The sequence below is a fragment of the Rhinolophus sinicus genome, chromosome 13, assembly GCF_057876585.1.
Source record: "Rhinolophus sinicus isolate RSI-liver-muscle chromosome 13, RSI-T2T, whole genome shotgun sequence".
NCBI classification, from domain to species: Eukaryota; Metazoa; Chordata; class Mammalia; order Chiroptera; family Rhinolophidae; genus Rhinolophus; species Rhinolophus sinicus.
The window spans coordinates 58,964,465-58,986,304 of NC_142513.1; the positions used below are offsets into that span (position 1 = coordinate 58,964,465).

A 21,840-nucleotide genomic window follows, 5' to 3' on the forward strand; every position below is an offset into this window, starting at 1 on the left:
ATTCTTTCCATGGAGAGGTGAACTCTACGTCCCCCCTCTTGACCATGAGCAGGCTTTCCCAAATAGAGTATTGCAGAAGTGATGCTATGGGACTTCTAAAACTAGGCCATAAGAAACCATGCAGTTTTGGCCTGATCCTTGAGATGCTTGCTCTGGCACGGAAGTCAGCCCCCATGTAAGAACTTCAATCTCCTCGAGGCTGGACAGGCACCTGTAAGAGGTCTGGTTGACAGTCCCAGGTGGGACTCCCAGATGACAGCCAGTTAGCAACTGTCCGCCAAGTGAGCGTGTCCTCTTGGACATCCAGCCCAGTCAAATCTTCAGATGATGGCAGCCCCACCCATAAACCACCTGGGAGGCCCCCGGCAAGAACTGCCCAGGTAAACCTTCCCAAATTTCTGACCCACAACATCACAAACAAAAAACTGATTGTTTTAAGGTGCTAAATTTGGGGATTATTTGTTATGCAGCAGTAGAAGCTAGAAACTCTCGCTTGCCTGCCTGCTTATCTTGCCCCACAGAAAATTGTCTTTTCTCAGCAAGAAAGATGACAGGATAAAAAGCAATGAAACTAACATTTATTAAGTCCTACCACAGACACCCTTTTCATATACCACCTCATATAACCCTCACAATTCTGTGAGTTGGGGACAGTCATTCCCTGGTTGAAAAGAGTAATTGGGGCTCAGAGGCAAAGCAGCTAGTTAAGTGTCAGACTGCAGAGCCCGTGCTTTTCCTGAGAGCAAAGCCCCTGAAAGCAAGAGTAAAGGAGCAAGTGAGGGAAGAAAGTTGGATTTAACAACATGATGTTACACGAATCAAGCTTACTGAAGCTATTTGATCCTTTTAAAAGGATTAAAGTGTCAGTTTTGGTTCACCCCACGCATTAGTCAAATGACTGGCAGCACATATCTTCCGTGAGGAGAGGAATGAGAGCTTTCACAGAACCTTCCAGTTACACAGCGTTACCTTCTTGTGCTTGTAAATCACTTCTTTTATTCCTCAAACAATTATTTTAAGACCTGGGCTGGGCCCTCCAGCAGGTGGTTAGAGATGAGATGGACAGATATGATGCATTAACATTTAGATGGGAACTAGGAGGCTTGGTAATCCCTTGGGAGTTCCTGTCCTGAGCTAGGCACTTGAGGAACATTTGCCCTAATCCTGCAGTATTGACATCATTATCACCCTGCGACAGGTGGAGACACGGTTGCCAGGCAGGTCATTAAGTTACTTGTCCCAAACGCTATACTATGAGGAAGTGCAAGTTGAAGAAGGGACCCACTGGGGTGGAGTGTAGGGGAGGAGAAAGCAGGCTGACAGACATTGAGAGCCCTGCTGGCACAGAGCCCTGGGCGGAGACGCCAGCCTGGGGCCTCTGTGAGCTGTGGGCGCAGAGAGCAGGTTCTAGAGGAAGAATCAGCAGATTGCAGGTTCCCCAGAGGCCACGGAGTCAAAGCGGCTAGGGAAGGGGCAATGTCCTAAACAACCAATGGATGGGCACAGCCCCCAGCGGCCCACGTCTCATATAAAGTAATTCCCCATCTGGATGGGAACCGTCTGATCCAACCCCTTCAACTGAGATGAGGCAACTGCCGCCAGACAGGACTTCCAAAGGCCCCCAGGTATCAGTGCCAAGCAAGACGGTAGTTCATGTTCCTGACTTCTGGACCAGTGCTCTTTCAGAGTCACCTTCCTTTTGGTGCTGGGGCTCAAACTTGGGCTATAACCACGGTGACCCTGTCATTTATCATCCACACCAGAGTGAGAGGGGGCATTATTAATAATTACACCGGGACAGCAGGTGTAAACAGGCCTGCCCTGGGCTAATGGGATGTATGGTTATCCTAGCGTGACAGCTGAATGTCACCCACTTGCCCACCAGGAAAGCTTCTTTGTGGCTGACGGGACCTGAGAACTCGTCATCCCCCTCCACGCCTGGTGAGGGGCTGGAGGACCGAGCAGCCTTGAGGGTCCGTCCTTCCCCCAGGGATTTTCAGGGCGCCTCCAAACCGGCTGCTGCATAACTGGCCTCCCTCCCCACCTGGAGCTGTGGACACATAAACAGAGGCCCCTATCAGAGGGCAGGTGTCCTGCCAAGCCCCGCGGAGCTCTGGTTTCGAGTGCTTCCCTCTGGGTGGTAGCCGCTGAACCGAAGCTCTCCTCATCGTGGAGCTGTGAACACGGGCCTGCTGTGGCCACAGGGCAGTGGGTCTCTCCTGGCTTGGTAGCCAGGTCAGGGCAGAAGCTCCTAGGATGTCAGGCTAGCATGCTGTTTCCTCCCACCTCTGCCCTCCCCCTGAGTCACAGCTTCAACCTCACTGTGCATATGAAAGCCCTGGGGGTCTTGTCAAATTGCAGATTTGGATTCAGTGGCCTGGAGGGGCCTGAGTTGCTCCATTTCTAACAAGTCCCAGGTGATGACAGTGCTGCTGGTTCAGGGACCACAGTGAGGAGCGAGGCCGTCCATGTCTGATGTCTGCCCTTTTAGTCCCTCCCCTGTAGTCACGAGGTGCAAATGGATGGCCCTCCTAGACAGGCCTTCCCTGACTGCCACCTAAATGCAGCCCCCCGTGACTCTCTTACGGCATCCTGCTCACTTCTTTCAGAGCAGCAATCGTAACTTGTCATTGGTTTATGTGTTCGTTACTGAAGGTGCGAGGCTGATTGTGTCATCTATCCCCGCACGCTTGTGAAGCCTCTTCCCATCGTGACGCTGGGCCTGGCCGTGTCATTTCCTTGGGCCAGTGGCACATCATCGTTCTGACCTGCAGAACTGGACCATCAGAGATGTGTGTTGTCCAAGCCAGCAAGTGGGTGGCGATTTGCTGAGGCCACAAAGAGAAACTAGTACAGACCCTACCCTAGACCCACCAAGTCAGCAACTGCAGGTGAGGCCCACACCCCATGTCTCACAAGCTCCTCAGGGGACACAGAGCTGCCCTTCAGTTACAAGACCTTGATTTCCAACAGTGGTTCTTGACCTTCATTGTGCATCAGACTCATTGGGGCATTTCTAAAAAAACGACACCCCCAGAAATTCTGGTTTAATTGGTCTGGAGTAGGATAGGACTCAGACAACTCATTTTTTTAAATTTAATTTATTGGGGTGACAATTGTTAGTAAAATTACATAGATTTCAGGTGTATGATTCTGTATTACATCATCTATAAATCCCATTGTGTGTTCACCACCCAGAGTCAGTTCTCTGTCCATCACCATATATTTGATCCCCCTTACCCTCATCTCCCACCCGCCTCCCCCCTCACCCTCTGGTAACCACTAAACTATTGTCTGTGTCTATGAGTTTGTGTTTCTCATTTGTTTGTCTTGTTCTTTTGTTGTTTTTGGTTTAGAGACAACTCATTTTCAAAAGTTCCCTCTATGATTCTGTGCTCTGTCCAAATCAAACCCCAAATCAAACCCAGGTATATCCTTCCCCCTTCCTGCTTCTGCCTCCCCTCTCCTCCTCTCTCCCCTGGTATGGTTTCATCTCGGTCTTCTCTGCCCCCTCTTTCTGGAGTATATAGATTTAGTGACACACTCCTAGAAGGATCTTGGAGAGCATCTGGCCTGGAGAGCATTCCTCTTTCTGATTGAGGAAACTGAGGCTCAGAAAGGGGACATGACTAGTCCAAGGTCCTACAATGAGTGAGGCACAGAGCCTGGGACAAAACCCGAGTCTTCCGGTTCGAAGCCCACTGTCCTTTCTTCTCCCATTCCATTCTGACTCTGTTCCCTGGGGTAGAAAGTGGAGGACTCCAGGCAAGGAGCTGGCTCTTTAAAACCTTCCCTATTTCCAGGCAAGGCAGAGGGGATCTGTGCAGTGAGCAAGCACTGGAACCCTTTGGAGGTGACCTTGGAGGGGAGCATGGCAGCAGCGATTCTGATGGCCCAAGATAAGGGAGATGGGTGGGGGAGGGGAGTCAGCCAGCTGAGACTATCGCAGGGGGAAAGCAGCTAGCCCTGTTGCCAACAACCTACCCACCTGAGGGGGGTGGGACGGGGGAGGCTGATGGGGAGGGGAGGGGAGGGGAGGGGAGGGGAAGGTGTGGGTCAAGGACCTGCAAATAAATAGCCCCTTCCTATTGCATGAGCCCTGGGCTGACAGGCAGGGATCACAGTGAGGGTAACTCAGGTCATCTTCACCATCCCCCCAGCGCCTGCAGGACCCTCCCCCACAAAGGGGCAAGGGGAGGCAGACTGGGTGAAGGAGACTCAACCTTGCTGCAAGGTGGCAAGTTTGGGAGGGGACAGCAGTGTGGTGTCCTTAAAAGCACAGGCAATGCTGGGAATCACACAGAGGCCGCTTCAGATGGAGGCGCTGAGCCACTCTGAGGAGGCCAGTCTCCCTGCCTGTAAACCGGGGATGGCAACGCCTGTCTGGTTCTTACAAGAATTCAGAGAAGACACACGGACACATATGTGCTCATGGGGCCCAGAAAATGGAAGGCAGTGCATGGAAGGTTCAGACTGCCTGGGTTCAAATCCCAGCGGCACCCCTTTCCACCTGGCACAGAACTTCCAGATACCCGTGTCCTCTGATGGGAAATGGAGGGGCAGAAGCTCGTACCTAACAGAAGTGAATTCATAGATGTGAAAGGCTTGGGACAGGGGGCCTGGCTCACTGGGTGCTCCAAAGTGGCAGCTTGATTTTGCAGCTCTTGCCTTGTGGGCGGGTACAGAGGTCGGAGACCTTAGATCCAGGGGAGGGGTCTAAGGAGTTTCCCTGTGAACAGCAACGTTTATAAGACCTGAAGAAAAGTGATGGGCCTCAAAGCAGGAAAGGAAAACTACAAAATCAAAATGAGTGAATGCTTTGTTTTTTGTTTTTGTTTTTGTTGTTGTTGTTGTTGTTTTAAGTGGTGAAAGAGTAGTTTATTAGAAAAATGTGCTTCAAAGAGGTTGAAGCAGCCCGAGCCGTAGAGGGTGGCTCAAGGACCATTATTAGAAGATAAAGTACACTCCAGAGGGGTTGGAGCGGGCTGAGCAAAGGCAAGGCTCAAGAGGCTGAGTGAATGCTTTGTGAAATGTCCACAAACATACTATTTCAACTTCATTAACTGCCTTCGTAAACATTTAATAGCATTTGAAATTCCGTTATAGGTTAGATTTTTCTCATTCTACAAGAATTGAAGTGAGTGGTGGTGACTAAGAAATCAGAACCGGTCAAAACTTAAGTACCTTGTAGCCAAATAACTTCAAATGCAAAATTGTAAGCATTATTTTAGTACATGACTGTGATGGAGTTGAAATTTGAAAATATGTTTAAGAAATATATATATATATATATATATGAAGTTTAAGGAAGTGAATGGGAACAAGACTCTCCAAATTCAGGAAAGCAGTTTCCTCTGGAAGGGATCAGAGAGACGTACACAGATGGTTTTTGCTGTCTTGGTAACATTTTATTTCTTAAACTGGATGGTGAGTACCACGGGTTTTTATTACATCATTCTTTATCTCATTTTTACATATGAAAAATACAATAAACATTTAAAATATGTTTTGTAGCAAAAAGAGAAAGAAGTGGCCTCACATCATTTCAAATTATTTTATGGCAAATTTATGTTTAATGTGAAATGTGGGGGTATTTTAATATGTTCCAGATAATGTAAGGCCAGGCTTCCTGATGTTCGAGTCCCCAAAGCCCTGACTCTACCAACGGTGCCATACTGAGCCCCTGAGATGTGCGAGGTACTGCGCTATTTTCTATGCATTCTCTAATGTGAGCATTACGCCAACCCTCTGAAATGGAACTTAATGGATTTTACTTTCAGAATAAGGAATTGAGTGTCAGAAAGATGAAATCTCTCACACAGTTAGTAAATGGCAAAGCTGGGCTTTGAACTTGGCTCTGTCTGACTCTAAAGCTCATACTGGGCCTCCTGGTCAGAGAGACTGCTATGGACTGAATTTTGTCCCCCGCAAATTCATTTCTTGAAGCCCTAACTCCCACCGTGACTATATTTGGAGTGAGGACGTAATTAAGGGGAAGTGAGGTGGTAAGGGGGGCCCCCTGATCTGATTGGTGTCCTTAAAAGAGGAGACATCAAAGACACCATTTCACAAAATGAAAACATAACTAAACAAGCTCAGAACAATGCAGCCCACCAAACCCTCACACCCTAAATCCAAACGCGGGTCATAAGAAGACAGGAAATGGCCCAACTGTCAGGTATTACCCACTTGTTTGCGACAGGTCCCGAGGTAGGTGAGTTTGCATTCCGTACAGTGGACAGGTAAGCTGAATAGACAAAGCCTTGGCCCCTAAACTTTAGCCAAGGTCCCTGTGCCTATGAGTCAATGGTAAAACACGCGTTTGAGTGGGTGTCCTAATGAAAAAACTAAAACACTAAATACTAAATAAAATATTAAACCAAATATCCTCTGTCACTGAACTAACCCAAAAATGAGTAATCCACACGTCCCAAAACCATGGGTAAAGAAGCCCCAGAGCTGGCTGGTACTCTCCGGTTTCTGCTGGACACTGGAGACCTGGAGCTTGCACTGTGTTTTTGTTTTTTGAATTTATTGGCATTGTATTAACATACAATATTATATCTGTTTCAGACGTGCAACATAGTGACTTGACATTTATATCCCTTTACGAAATGATCGTCGCGGTAAGTCTAGTGATTATATCCCCATACAAAGTTATTGCAGTGTTATTGGCTGTATTCCTTATGCTGTACATTATATCCCAGTGACTTATGTATTGTACTTCTTAATTCCTTTCCCCTATTTCACCACCCCCTGTCACCCTGCCCTCTGGCAACCATCAGTTTGTTCTGTGTCTTGAGTTTGTACTCTGATGGCTGCCCCAGGTAGAAGTACAGAAGAGAAATCTTAGGGTCCACCCAGTGACGTGGGACATTAATTTTACAGATATAAAGGATGTGTGGCACACAACTTACAAATAATAATCAAATATACAATACTCTTTATTGTAAATTCCACATAGACAATTGATTCTCACAAAATGCTTTTGATTTTTGCCAAACTCTTGTAGCCAACCTGTGGTTGCAATTCACCATGGTTCTGATATGAATGTTTGGTTGACACTTGTTCATGTTCAGGCGGAAGTTGGAATGAAACAACAAAGACATATGTTGAAACTTCATTCATTAGTCGGAAATGAAACTACTTAAGGGAGGAACACACAGTGTCCCCTGGGGCCCTGGTCATATGTCATTTTTTAGCTGGGCAGTGAGTATATATGAGGTCGGACAATTAAGTTCGTGAACTCATCCTAGAAAAAGTGCTACATACCTCATTGATGAATATCACTACGGTCACCTTCAAAGTACTCCCCCTGGGAAGCTATGCACCCACGCCAGTGCCTAGTCTACCCTTCCAAGCAATGTTGGAACTCTTTTTCTGGAATGGCCTTCAGAGCTGTCGTCATATTACCCTTGATGTCCTGAATGTCATCAAAATGTCTTCCTTTCAATATTTCCTTTATCTTCAGGTAAAGAAAGAAGTCACTGGGGCCAGATCAGGTGAGTAGGGAGGGTGTTACAATACAGTTATTTGTTTCCTGGCTAAAAACTCCCTCGCAGACAGTGCCCTGTGAGCTGGTGCATTGTCGTGATGCAAGAGCCATGAATTGTTGGCGAAAAGTTCAGGTCGTCTAATTTTTTTTGCAGCCTTTTCAGCACTTCAAATAGTAAACTTGGTTCACTGTCCAGTTGGTACCAATTCACAATGAAATCCCTCTGATACCAAAAAAAGTGTAGTAACATCGTTGCCCTATGTTCTCAAACTTCATTGTCAGACCTCGTAGGTGTTCTATTATTTTTCTTTAAAATGGTTCCATTTTTATATATTTTGTATGTGTGAAATATTTTATAATTATTATTTTGTAATTGTAACTTTTTAAGAGAGAAGGAAAAGGGAAGTTGTAAAGAAGGTTTAAAAATGGGACTGTGTAGAGATTCGGGGATGAGCCATGCTGGGCACTTCAGTGCTGCAGCTGGGGGACCATTTAAACTCCGCCTATTTACTCTCCTGTCCCCTTTGGTTCCCTATGGATGCGAATAGTGCCATCTCTACTGTCTGACCCCATGGTTCCTTGTTTCGGCGGGGCTGTCGCAGCCCCCTTCACCAGTTTGTTTTGTCTCCTTCTCCTAATTTTACTTGTCTTTTATGATGCCCGATAGCTGGCTGACATCCTGCAAGTGTTTGTTTAAAGTTAACATTGTCTGTGGACTCTGCCTTAACGTGGTTTGCAGAGGTTGCAGTCTCCTTGCGGGCTTAGGAAAGAGTGACGCTGCTCGGAGTCTCTCCATCTGTCCTGTATTCATTCCACAGAATATAACTGATGTGTTAATGGGCAAAGAGGGATGACAGGCTACATCTAGTAATTGCGGGGCACATTCACTCAGTGTGTGTAAGCACTCTGCACGCTTATCTTGTTTAGCTGGGGAGTAGTATGATTCCCAATTTACAGATAAGGACACTGAGGCTCGAACAGGTCAAGTGAGGCTCACACGTTGTCAGAGGAGAGCAAAGCCGTCTTACCAAGATGTCAGGCTCCTCTGGCTCCTTCTGGGGGCTTGTCCAGGGAACCGAACACCAAGAAGCCACTGAAAACCCTTGAGGATCGTGAGAAAAGACCCCTCATGTGTTCACAGAAAGCCCAGAGAAACGTCCTCGTCTTCCAGAGCTTCTCAGAGTGAAAAGTCCACCTGGGAATTAGGGTCCAATTCCACGAACTCATACTTTGCTTCTCATCCTTGTGAGTAAATACACAGCAGAGAGCATGGGGATGAGACTTTGGACAAGTCACTTAACCTCTGTTTGCCTCATTTCAATGGAGATTAGAATGGTACTTAACTCGCGGCATTATAATGAAAATGAAATGTTAATATATGCATAACTGTTACAACAGTGCTTGGCATATAGGAAGCACCCTCTGAATGTTGACTCTTATGAAGCCAGTATTATCTGCATCTATGTCACCCCGTGTCTCTTCCTGAGTTTCATCATGGCTGGCTGCTGCATTGTCGCCTCCTGTGCCTGGGGAGTTAAATTCCTGGTTCACATCTCAGAGGAAGGCAGGAAGGTCGGCCAAGCCAGGTGGGTAAGGCAGAGGTTGGGCTTGGTGAGCTGAGCACGCTATGGAATCACCAGGCAGTGGAAGTCTTCCCCTTTCCACTCATTGTGTGCTGTGGGGGAGCTTTTGGGGGGATGGCTAGGGCACAGGATGCACATGGGTTTCACCCCGCAAGTTAGCAATAGAGTTGAGTCAGAGAGCACTGTTTGGACAAGACTGCTATATATCGTTTGGCTAATTGGTTTGGAGAACTCTACTCTTTCTCAATATCCTGGATTGATGGATGTGGTTTTCTTTTCTTTTTCCTCTTTCTTTCCCCTCCCTATAGGCACTGCACTTGGTCTCTGGGAATCTTGGGGATCAAAGAATCAAAGCTGATACTATCCATTGAGCTCTGGGAACATCCAGAAAGAAGTATGCAGCAGAGGAGATTTTAAGTTTCAAACAGGCCCAAGGGAAAATCCTGCCTTGGAAGGCTCTCAATTAGTTGGATGTGATTGATGGGACTAACTCCTCCTGTGAGTTTTAGGCAAACTCAAATGCCTTCAGGGCACAGGCAGATAAATGAGTAAGTGAAGTAAGCAGAGGGAAGGGCACGCTGGGGACAGCAGAGGGACGGAAGGAGCAGCCACTGCTCAGTGCCATTTAGAAATATGGACCCAGTGGCCAGATACTCCGAAGCTTCCAGAGAAGCCAGAAATCTGGATCTCTTCACATGAACTCTCCAGGTTTTCAAATACTCTTATCTTTAAAAAAAAAAATTTATTATGAAAAACTTCAAACATACAGAAAAACAGTGATATTATAAGGAACACCCACATCCAAATACACTCATCACTCAGATTTAATCCTTTTAACATTTTGCCATATTTGTTTCCTCTATTTTTATTTTGCTTCAGTATTTTAAAGAACCAAAATCAAAGAAGCTAATAAAATATTTTCATCTTTAAATACTTCACTAGGTATCTCTTCAAAACATAGGTATTTTCCTAAATAGCTACAATAATACTTAAGAAAATTAACAAGTACCTTGTCTTTACTCAAATTTCTTTCACTACCCCCAAAATGACTTCTTTAGATAGATTCTTCAAGCCAGAATCCAATCGAGGACCATGAATTGGATTTGGTTATTATGTTGCTTTAGTATCTTTAATCTAGAAGAGATCCCCACTGGTCTGTTTTGTTATATTTTTTTGTGTTTTTGCTGACACTGATTTGAAGAACTCAGACCAGTGTCTTGTTGACTCCCCTGACTAGATACGTCTGATTGTTTGCTTGTGGTGTCGCTTAAACTTGTTCCTTTATTCCCTGCATTTCCTGAACACTAGAGGTTGGATCTAAAGGCTTGGTTAAATTTAGGTCGACAGGGCCAGCCCGGTGGCTCAGGTGGTTGGAGCATGTGGGCTGCTGTGAGCATGGACCGACTGCCTCAGCTGGGGGGAGCGCAAGGCTCATAACACCAGCAGGGGCCAGGGAGCTGTGTCCTACACAACTAGACTGAGAAACTACAGCTTGAACCGGAGTGGGGGGGGGTGGAAGAAGGGGGAAAAAAAGTAGGCTGACATTTTGGCAAGAATATATTCCAGGTGATGAGGACTCTGCAGCGTCCTTTGCCTCCAAAGGCACAGGACGGGGTCCCATTAGTAGTGATACTAGATGAGGGATTAGGTTAAGTGATGCCCTCTGTTGGAAGTCTGTATTTTTTTCCTTAGCTCAGTCCTTTTCTTTGGAAACCTTTCACCTAATGGTTTTAGTTTAGCATCCAGCGGTGCTCTTTGCCTAAATCAATGATTTCATTAGGAATTTCAAGGTGGTATTTTTCTAGTGCTATTTTGTTTGGACATTTATTAGTTGGCGTTCTTCTATGAGGAAGCACTTTCCCTCGCCAATGGGGGCTTCATGTTTATCCAGAAACTGGAACTACTGGTTCCTACTGGCGTATGTCATCCTTCTGCAGGGACCAGGTTCATCTTCTATTTTTAGTAGATGGGCTGCCAAAGTGATACGTGTTTTTAATACAAACATAATAGGATCCACTCCTGGGGATTTTTAAGTAAAGATACACTCCAGGCTGGTAAGTCCCCAGGGGCCCCCCTCTGCTTTAGCATCATCTCCTGAAGAACTTCTTCAAAACGCCTGGGATGCTTCCGCAGGGGACCTTCCTTTCATCCTGGCTTTCCCACATCAGTGAATGGACCTGGTGTTCCAGGCCATTTCCACAGGACCCAAGGTGAGGGGTTTCTGGACTCTGTGCAATCCTGATAAGGCAGGCCTGGGCCACGGCTCACTGGCTTGTGCCACAGCTTTGCTCTCCCAGCCAGAAAAGGGAGAGCCAGTCCCACAGAGCTCTGGGATTGTACTGGCCCCCAGACACGATTTACCCAGGGAATACTGCTGCGGTGGGAGTGGAGGTGGCCTTGAAACGAGAGAGTAGGGTCCTAAGCCTCACGCTAGCAGGGGTCAGAGAGACGACGAGGCAGGGGTGAGGCAAACACCACCCAGCCTTACCCTACGTTTCTGCCCCCCACATCTCTGAACTACAGGCCTTCCCTGCCAGTAAGTACAGGGACCATTCACTCAGCTGTGTGATGTCCCGCAACTTACTTAACCTTTCTGAGCTGTAAAAATGGGGATTTTGAAAAAATACCCAGAAGGATTTTTGGAAAATTAAATATGAATTCTCCTAGTACTGTGCCAGACACTCAGAAGTTCTGTGAGAAACATTATTTTCCTTTCTGCTTTCTTCTCTATAACAGCTTCCTGCACATTGCTGTGGTTCTACCCAGGAAGCTAGGCAAGCTGGCAGTTCCCAAAAGGGTGAAGAAGGCACTGTTGTCACTTTGTGCACAGAAATACTGCCCCACGTGGATGGCGTCTCCCCAGGACCACATGGTAACCATGGAATACTGAGACCACGGGTAGAATGGACGCTTGGGCAAACGGCTGTCGTGGAGGAGACACAGTGTCCCCCAAGAACCCGCCCCTTACCCACACCCCAGGACACATATTTGTTGAGTCAGTAAAAATCCCCAGCACTGAGACCTCAAGACTTCCTGTCCAACTGGAACTGGATTTGTCCAGATACCTCAGCTGCTTTTTCCAAGGAGGGGAAGAACATCTCATTGTCACCGTCACCTTCAAACAGAAACCAGAGTCACAGAACAAGACAGAGTTGATTCGTGTGCCCGGGCCCTACCCCGATCCAGTTCAGTTAGTAACTTTTGGGGGTGGGGCCAGCTTTGGGTATTTTTTTAAAGTCCTCAGGTGCTTCTAATGTATAACCAGGGTTAAGAACTATGAGTACTGGTCTAGTCCAACGTCCTCACTATAGAGATAAAAACACATGGCGGGGCGGGGGAGGAGGGGGAACAACCCCAGAAAGGTTAAAAGAAATACTTAAAGTGACAGAATGTCGTTCAAAGTAGGTGTCCCAAAGCAGAAGCTATGATGATTTCCTTATTTCTATCGCTCTACACAGGGCTGGCCTCATGGATGTAGGATCATACAGTCACACAGTCCCTCAGGTGTAGAAGGGCCGTGCGCTCCGCTGTTGCCATTTTGACATTTAAAAATTTTTTAACAAGAGGTCCCACATTTTCACTTTGCACTGCACCCTGCACGTTTTGTAGCTGGTCCTGGCCCTAAATCACACAGCCCTTACAAGCAGAGTGGGTTATCACCCCACTGAAGGAAGATGAGGGACACACTCAGGGCTCAGAGTGTGGGTGTGGGCCTGGCCCAGCCCTCCTCTGCCCAAGGAGGTTCCTTCTGTCTGCTCCGTCACCATCGCCGGGAGGAGGCCATCCTCGCACCCCCTGAGAGAAGCAGCGTAGTTTAGCGCTCCCTCTTGCTAGCTGGGAGAGGCCTGCTGAGCCTCAGTTTCCTTGTCTGTAAAAGGGAGGATATATTACCTGCCTTGCAGATTGCTGTGAGGAGTGCCCAGAATTGTGCTAACATATGCGTCTTCCCTTTACTGGGGACAAGGGGAGGCATCCTCCCTAAAAGGAATGGGACCTGTGTGCCCCAGGTGCAGCCTTGTCAGCCACCTCAAGGCCTTTTTTCTCCCTGGGAGGCCCAACTATAAAAAGTTCCGGGACTTCTGCTTTTCTCACACAAACTAAGGACGAGCCCGTCTGGGGAAAGTTTTCAGTTGTGCAGTGGAAGATGCAGGTTTCGGAGCCCTTCGGTGACGGGTGGCTGCTACTGGCCCCTGGTGGTGATTTTGTGTAACTGCACAAATTCCCAAAATCCTTCTGGGAAAGAAGTGCTTGAGAACATACGACACTTAAATTTAAAAAATAATATATTGCTACTCTGCTAGGCCCTAAGGATACGGAGACCGGTAAAACAGAGTTCTTGCCCTCTGGGAACTCATAGTTTAGAAGATGAAGCAGACTCTCAAAGAGATAGCTTGACTATCGCACCATGTACTAAGTTATAATAAAAACAATGACTGACTTCTGGTTCCAGACAAAACAGAGTGGATGAATGTATTCCTGCTCTTCCCGCTGAGGTAAAGCTAGGAACCCCTGGACATTAAGACTCTGAAAGGTTGAGAGAAGAGGCAGACCCGCTTAGGAATCTTGAGATGCAAGGAACCATATGGCAAAGAGTTCCCTGAGGTTTTTTCATTTTTTTCCTTTCATATCTTGGCTGGACACTGGAGAAGCTGGCAACCTAACGCACCAATGGATTCGGGGGTGGGGGGAGGGGAAGTCTCAAGAAAAGTCTGCTGTCTAGTCAAAAGACCAGGAAAGGGGCCAACTAGCAAGACAGAAAACTTTTAGACAGTAATCACTCCTAGCCAAACTCCAGAGAAAAACCATGGCCCACAGCCCCACTCCCCTCCATTTCCCATTTATCACTAATGCTCACAGTGTCTCATTTCCTTTACCTGCCCGGGCAGGTAAAGGGTCCATTGGGCTTTTCTTTGACTCTCAGAGGGCACGGAGTTGGCCCTTCCGTGCGTTGGATTCTCCACCCCTGATATTAATAAAATGCTTTTCTACACTCCTACCCTTCCTAGTCTGGTGTGAGGGGGCATATCTGGCCACCCTAACTCACTGTGATGGTTTCTTTTTGGATGGCTTCTCCTTTTGGCAATACCAAACATTCAGTTTAGCACTGAACTCGTCTCTAATACATTCTGGGTATTGTTACTTTTAATTCTTTCCAGGGGCAAATATTAAAGCTTATTCTTCCTTTACATATCCTTCACTGCCACTAACAGTAGGCAGATAAGGCAATAACTTTTCATTAACTAAATCAAAGGGTAGACGAGAGGGAGGGAAAGGGAAACAAATATTCAACAAACAACCTTTAGGGAAGATTGTTGATCTGGGGACAGAAAAGAAATGGAGATCATATAGCCAGATCTTGGTCCTTGTTTTAAACAAAGACTTGACCAATCAACTTTACCATTTAAAGTGTTCTGAGTCTCTCCTTGGGAAGCCTTTTCTTTCCAATCTAGGTTGCAAGCATTGTGCCTTGGAAACCTGCTTTTTGGAATGTGAATTTTATTCCATTCGTTGTTTTGCTGTGTATGAAATCAGTTTCCTCTATTCATAAAAGAATGAGTTTACTAATAATTCTTATGAAGTCAGCTGGGAGAATAAGGGGTCAAATTCTTGTCTCAGGGCCTTTTCACTTGCTGTTCCCTCCTCCTGAAACCCTCTTTGCCCAGAAATCCACAGGGCTCTGTCCTTTATGCCCGAGTGCTTTTATTGAAAAGTCACCTTAGTGTGGCTTCCCTGGCTGGCCTTTATGAAACTGCATATTCCTACCTACTCCTTATCCGCTTTTTCCTCTTAAATTTTCTCCAAAGCCCTCATCACCACCTGACATATTACATATTTTACTTCTTTATTTTTATTGTTTGGCTCCCCTACTAGAATGTAAGCTCTGCAAAGGGGAGGGAGAGTTAATTATTTTGTTCCCTGCCATGATTATTTGTTGAATGAATGACGAACAACCCAACAGGTGTGGACATTTTTTAGCAAGTGCCAGACACATTAAGACTAATGTGTTGCTAAAAAATAACAGTGGGTGGATCAGGAAATGTTAGTTTTTTCATTTACTTATTTTATTCTCCACGTCCAGCAGTCCCCTCTCGCTGCTGCACGGGATACACTTGGGGGTTGACACGCTCTCTAGCCGGTCCCACTGGTAGTCTAGCAGTGTGTCCTTCAAGGCGCTGTGCCTGTGGGTGGCCTTGGGCACCTGGCCAGGCAGGAGGACATGATTTAAACAATCTAAAAATTATCAGTGATGGTCTTTCATAGAACAATTGGCTCAGAGAATCTCAGAATCTGAAGGAAATTTAAAGGCGGCCAGTCCTAGTTAGAGAGTTTAAATTCTTCTCTGCTGTTAAGACCCATAATGGGAACTTGCTTCCATCTAGAGTCACAATCTTCTGTACAATTAAGTATCCATTTATTTGCGGTAAGAAGATTCTTTTTATTCATTAAGGATATTCCCCCGACTGTAAAAGTAATATAGAAATACATATTTGTAGAAATTTAGAAAATTCAGAAAAGTGTAAAATTTTTTTGTTGTTTATTGGGGTGACGATGGTTAGTAAAGTTACATAGGTCTCAAGTGTACAATTCTGCAATACATCATCTATATATCACATTGTGTCTTCACCACCCAGAGTCAGTTCTCCTTCCATCACCATATATTTGATAAATAAAAATTTTAAAATCTTCATAATCTCATCACCCAGAGACAATTGCGCAAAACTTTTGGTGCACAGAATTCTCATACTTTAAAAATATACATGTAGGTAGAAAATTTAGGGATTTCACTGCATGTGCTGTTTTGCAGTCTTTTCTTTTTCATCTAACATTATGTATAAAAATATTTTTTGAAAGGTTCACGATGTACCTTCCCCTTGAGCATGTACCATATCTTATGTAATCAGTCTCATTTGAGCTCTGTCCAGTTTTTCTCAAGTTAAATAAATTTTATGATATACATACATCTTTTATTTGGATCTGATTACTTTCTTCAGAGAGACTCCTGGAAGTTACTGGGGCAAAGGGAATGAACTTTTACTTTTTAATAACTTTTTCTTAAATTACAGACAATTAAAGCCTTCCTATCGGATTCTACTCCATAGAAAGGCTATGGTGGCTTCAAATCATCCCAAATTCCCTTTCGGTACTGTTTTCAAGAACTTAGTGAATGTCTCCCAGCAAACCGACCCAAACCTACGCACAATCGCCCAAACGCAGGCCTCCTACTTAAAAGTGAAACTTACAGACACGGGCCCCTAGCACCACGTCTTTAAATTTTAAAACGAAGGCCTAGGCCAATGAATGTTAACGAAACATAGCGCCCCGCCCACAGTCACTCCCTCCACTAATCAAACAGAGGTTTTTCCTCCAAAGCCCTGCCAATCAGTGCTACGGAAGCACGTCGCTCACGTAACTTACGTGAGGCAAGCGACCAATAGGAGTTGAACTTGAGAGCTGGCTGCGCCAATGGTGGTGTTTCTTGGAGAGCGCGGGAGCCTTTTGACCAGGACCCCTGAGAGAAGTGAGTGGCGGTGTTTCCCTGAGGCCGGGGTCTGGGGAAGCCTCCCCCTCCCCGAGCCCTGGGGCGGCGGCGCGCTGCCATGGCCAGTTGTCGCAACGTGATGCTGCTGCTGGACACCGCGGGCGGCGCCGCTGGCCAGAGCCAGGTCCGGCGGGCCGCCCTGCGCCTCCTCATCTACCTGAGTTGCCGATTCGGCCTGGCCAGGGTCCGCTGGGCTTTCCGGTTCTTTGACTCTCAGGGGGCGCGGAGCCGGCCCTGCCGCTTTTCTGACTTCCGCGAGCTCGGGGCCCGCTCCTGGGAGGACTTTGAGGAGGAGCTGGAGGCCAGGCTCGGGGATGGCGCCCCCGGCGCCCACCTGCCCGGCCCAGCGCCCCGGGCCACCCACACGCACAGCGCCCTTCTGGAGACGCTGCTAGATTACCAGTGGGACCGACCGGAGATCACGTCGCCCACCAAGCCAATCCTGCGCAGCAGCGGGAGGAGGCTGGTGGACGTGGAGAGCGAGGCCCAGGAGGCCGAGACGGCGCTTGGGGGCTTCGGCAACGCCGTCTTCCTGCTGGCCCCCTGTCCGCATTCGCAGAGGGAGCTGCTGCAGTTCGTGTCTGCCTGTGAGGCCCAGGCCCAACGCCTGCCGCCCACCCCTAAGCAGGTGATGGAGAAGTTGTTGCCCAAGAGGGTCGAGGAAGTCATGATCGCCCGAAAAATCACCCTGTACTGGGTGGATACCACCGAGAGGTCGAAGGTAAGACTCTAGAGAACGCAGGTGTCGTGCACGGTGCATTCCTGGTTAACCAGAACTTAGCAGCCAGTAGGCCCAGAATGAGACTAACGTGACCAGCATGTGTCCCTTCAGAAGGAAAGTCCTGTGGCCATAAACAAATGGGGACAGTCTAAACAACAAAATAGGTCCTCAGTACCCACTAAGTCAAAGCGTTTAAGGTCACAATTTGGGCCTTGTCTGTCTTTCCAGAATTTCTTTTTCCTACACACGACCCATATTCCAGCATATTCCAGATGGCCAACAGGTCTGACTGCTTGTTTTGTCTTAGTCACCTGCAGTGCAAGCGCTCACTCTCCTGTGCTGGTGTCAGCTTCACTCGTTGCTTAGAGCCTTGCCCAAATGGCAGTTATTCAATCTCAGCTTCTGAGTTTCTGTGCACTTTGGTGACACTTACCCTTTCTGATGATATGTTCCAGTTGGCAGTCTCTCACCGTCCACATAGTCTAAGAATACCTTAACAAAGCAGACACACACATCTTTGTATCCCCTCCAGATGTGTAATGAACATTGTAGGTGCTCAGTAAGTATTTGTGGACCAAATGAATTCTTACGTACTTACGGTTCTAAATGGCTAATTTGGATATTTGCTGGGGCATGGTGCCCCTGCTCCAATTAAGTGCTGTGAGATATATATATATTTTTTATCTTCACCATTTTCTTCCTGTCACTTCTTGCAGTCAATAAATATTCCTTGAGAAACAACTACACTGAGTACCTGTTACACTGTTTTAGCTGCTGGGGACAAATGACGTGATCAGCCAAAGTGCACTTTACCTTCTGGAGGAAGATATATTAAATAGTTAAGATTGACAAATTAAACAGCTAAGCTAGTAAGTGATGGGATTTCAAGTGATACTCTGAAAAAAAATAAAGCTAGGTAAAGGGCTGGGGTGCGTGGATATTGTATACAGTATAGGGTGGCAGTCAGGGAACGCCCCTTTGACCAGAAAATTGAATGGTGAAGGAGGAGGGATGTTAAGGTTGGGAAAGAACATTCCAGGCAAAGAGAAGATCTGGTGTCAAGATTTGAGCGAGAAATGAGCTTTGTTTGTTTCAGAAACAAAAAGGCGAAGGAATGAGAGGGGAGAGGAAGTCAGAAAGTAGCAGAGGCATCGAATACTGACTAGAAATAAGTCTTAGCAGATGGGGCTTTGAGATTTCTTTTTCTGGCTTTCTTTTCGGAATAGCATTAAAATAACTAGGTTGACAGGATTTATTTTTAAAGATCCCTTCCAGTTCTGGCCTTCCACCCTCTGAGGGAATGGGTCTTCCCTGAGGCTTCTCACATCTGTTAGGTTGTTTCCTCTGAGAAAAGGTCCATCGGATAAGCTTTTCTGGAATTTTTCTTTTCTGATGAAGATCTGTCTTTTCCTGTTCAAAAGCCTCTGGCCAGGCACACTGTGAAGGCAAAAGGGTAGCTTAGGCTTTGTCCTTGGGGAACTCTCTCTGCAGGGGTAGAGAAGGGAAGGAGAGAAAATCTAGGGACTGCCTTGCTGAGTTCAGTCTGGGAAATAGGACTGGGAGAACACAAACTGGACTCACACAAATTTGGGGGAAGGAGCTCAAATTCACAGAATTCTTGCAAAGATAGAGGATACAAGGGAACATAGGAGACCCCTGGCACATTTTCAACTTTATGCCTGATTAATTATTCACTACATGTTTATCACACACCTGCTAGGTGTGCTGGGTGTACCATTCGTGAGCCAGATAGATATGGTCCCTGCTTTCTTGGAGCTGATATCTTGTATATTCATAAATCCCCAAGTTTGAAACTACCACTAGGCAATGTCTGTCACTTACCCTGTAATCTGCATAAAAATGAAAAATGTAACCATACTTTATATACTGTTTGTGGGTTTTTTAACACATGCATATATTACTTTTTCTTTTTTTTTTTTTTAAAGATTTTATTGGGGAAGGGGAACAGGACTTTATTGGGGAACAGTGTGTACTTCCAGGCCTTTTTTCCAAGTCAAGTTGTTGTCCTTTCAATCTTAGTTGTGGAGGGCGCAGCTCAGCTCCAGGTCCAGTTGCCCGTTGCTAGTTGCAGGGGGCGCTGCCCACCATCCCTTGCAGAACTCGAGGAATTGAACTTGACAGCCTTGTGGTTGAGAGCCCACTGGCCCATGTGGGAATTGAACTGGCAGCCTTCGGAGTTAGGAGCATGGAGCTCTAACTGCCTGAGCCACCGGGCCGGCCCTATTACTTTTTAATCAAAAGTTGATGTTCTGTCAACTCTTATTAAAATTTTACCTCTCTTTTGATAAGCAGGTTTTTTTTTTCCTGGCTGATCTTCTGGCTGAAATAATTTCAGCAAATTTTCTGTTTCCCTTTGGCAGAAAATCCTATGCTGCCCCCTTTGAACTTGAATATAATGGAAAGTTTGACGATGACCTAGAAGACCTCACAGTCCCGTCATAATTTATGGTCTACAGTTGTTAAGTCACCCATGGAGTAGGCAGCCCAGCGTGATGGTCGTTTTCTAGGGAAGATGCTCCTCCTCCATGTTCCCAAAGTTGTGAAATATTGTCGTGTTATATTGTGATGCCGAGTTAAATGGTCCGTGTTACTGCTGTGTTACTCCCCCGACTGTACGATTCTAGCAGACAGGGACTGCGTCTGGCTAGTTAATGGCACACAGAGGTTGCTCAGTACTAGTTTGTTGGCAGTGTGGGAAGGAGTAAGGAATGGCATTTACAGAGAAAGCTGGGTTTGAGGTGGATGAAAGTACTGTAATCAGAGTTTCCAGGTGGGAAATCCCACCCATTCTCAGGAATTTTTTTCGCTTTCCCGTTCCCGTTCCCAAAAGCAGTGAAGATAGAACTGAGAAGACCTGATTGGTCCCCAAATGGTCCTGTGGGGTGGACGAGTCAGCGATGTCCCCCCTCCGGGGGAAATGCTCCTGCCTCACTCCCATGATTCCTGGCCATTGTTGTGTTTTGTTGTGTAGGACAGAATTATTTTTATTAGGGTATCATGGCTTTGTATTTCTTCTGACTCTTAACATCCTATGATTTATCCCTAGTGATTTGCATCACTTCTGTTCCTTGTCAGGAAATAGAATTGAAGTGGTATTTTCACTAAATGGACACTTTCTTGAAGGCATATGGTGTAGTAATTATACCCTTGGGCTGGTCAGTAACGGATGCTGGCCGTTATTTGTGTTGGGCTCAACAAATACGTTAATTGCATAATTTGATCCTTTAATATAGACACCGACTTTACTTTGTCCTGATGTCCCTTGGCTTTATTTCTGAATGCCTAATTTACAATGACCTGAGGTTCTCCATGATTTTCTTTTAGGTGTGGGACTCCCCAGACCACTGTGGGTACTGGACAGTACGTGAACTGCTCCACCGCGTAGGAGGCACTGTCTTACCAGCTGACACTTTCAGCCAGCATCGTCCCAAAACTGGGGGAACACCGCTGAGCAGTGACACAAAGCTGTCAGGTGAACCTCATCTCTCTTCGTGGATTTCCACTCTTCCAGCCGATTCCACTTTAAACTGTTTGCTCTATAATTCTCCTGAATATGAAGCTTCATTTCCACGGATGGAAGGAACATTATTTCTCCCTGTGGAAGGTAAGCAAATAATATTTTGGGGTTTTTTTGTTTGTTTGTGTTTCAGTTTCAGTTGCATTCATTTCTTCAAGGCAGGCTCATGCTTTCAACGTCTTTAGAACTTCCAGCCGCCCAGGCGCTCAGTAAATACTTGTAATTAAAACATATCAGCAAAATCAGAGGTACCACAGGAAAGGACTAAACTTTGGTCCGGTACCACTGCCAGCCCATGCATAAAAAGAACAAGTGAATGATTTTGAGGTTTCCCAGCTGTTTACAAAGAAAGATGATATTGTTCAAGTGCCCGAGCAAGTGGGTGGTAAGATTTCATTGCCTCATAGAAGAGACTGATAAATTGGAGACCATAGAGAGACTATGATTGATAACAAATTAGTCAAAAGAAGCTGCAAAGGGTGCTCATTACGAGGAAGAGCCAGCGTATTGGGATCTTCATAAATCTGCTTTACCATATTACTCACTACATATTGAACCTCATTTCTGAATCATTATGTATTCACACAGAACAAATACTATATGGATGTAGACATAAAACTACATTATACGTTATGTGCTGTGTAAGGAGATTTCTGGAGTAGTTTTGTTTAAGTCTTTAGAATTTAACTTCCTGTGATATGCTGTGCACTGTATTTTACGGGTTTCAGAAGCCGTGTCTTATTTTTTATAAGAAGTGACTATTGCTTAGAAACTTATTTCTAAGTCATAATTACTGAGAAGTTCTGACATCAGGTCGTGCCCTTATAATTCCGTTCATACACAGCTTTTCCCATAGAGCGACATAAACTTGCTGTGGTAGCTTGTTGGCAGTGGAATGAGGCTCGAAGTGTGAACTACGTGACAATACCAGCACCCCAACTGACAATCTAATTCCTTTCTTCT

General features: G+C 46.1%; 1 protein-coding gene across 1 annotated transcript in view; it reads left to right on the forward strand.

Annotated features, from left to right (window-relative positions):
- Positions 1–16,530: 16,530 nt before the first annotated feature.
- TICRR (TOPBP1 interacting checkpoint and replication regulator) overlaps positions 16,531–21,840 on the forward strand; it is a 34,429-nt gene continuing 29,119 nt past the window's right edge. The window contains exons 1-2 of the mRNA XM_088789345.1: positions 16,531–17,339; positions 20,685–20,964. Of these exons, the coding sequence (XP_088645471.1) occupies positions 16,677–17,339; positions 20,685–20,964 (943 nt within the window). The 5' untranslated portion in view covers positions 16,531–16,676. The remainder of the gene's footprint in view (positions 17,340–20,684; positions 20,965–21,840) is intronic.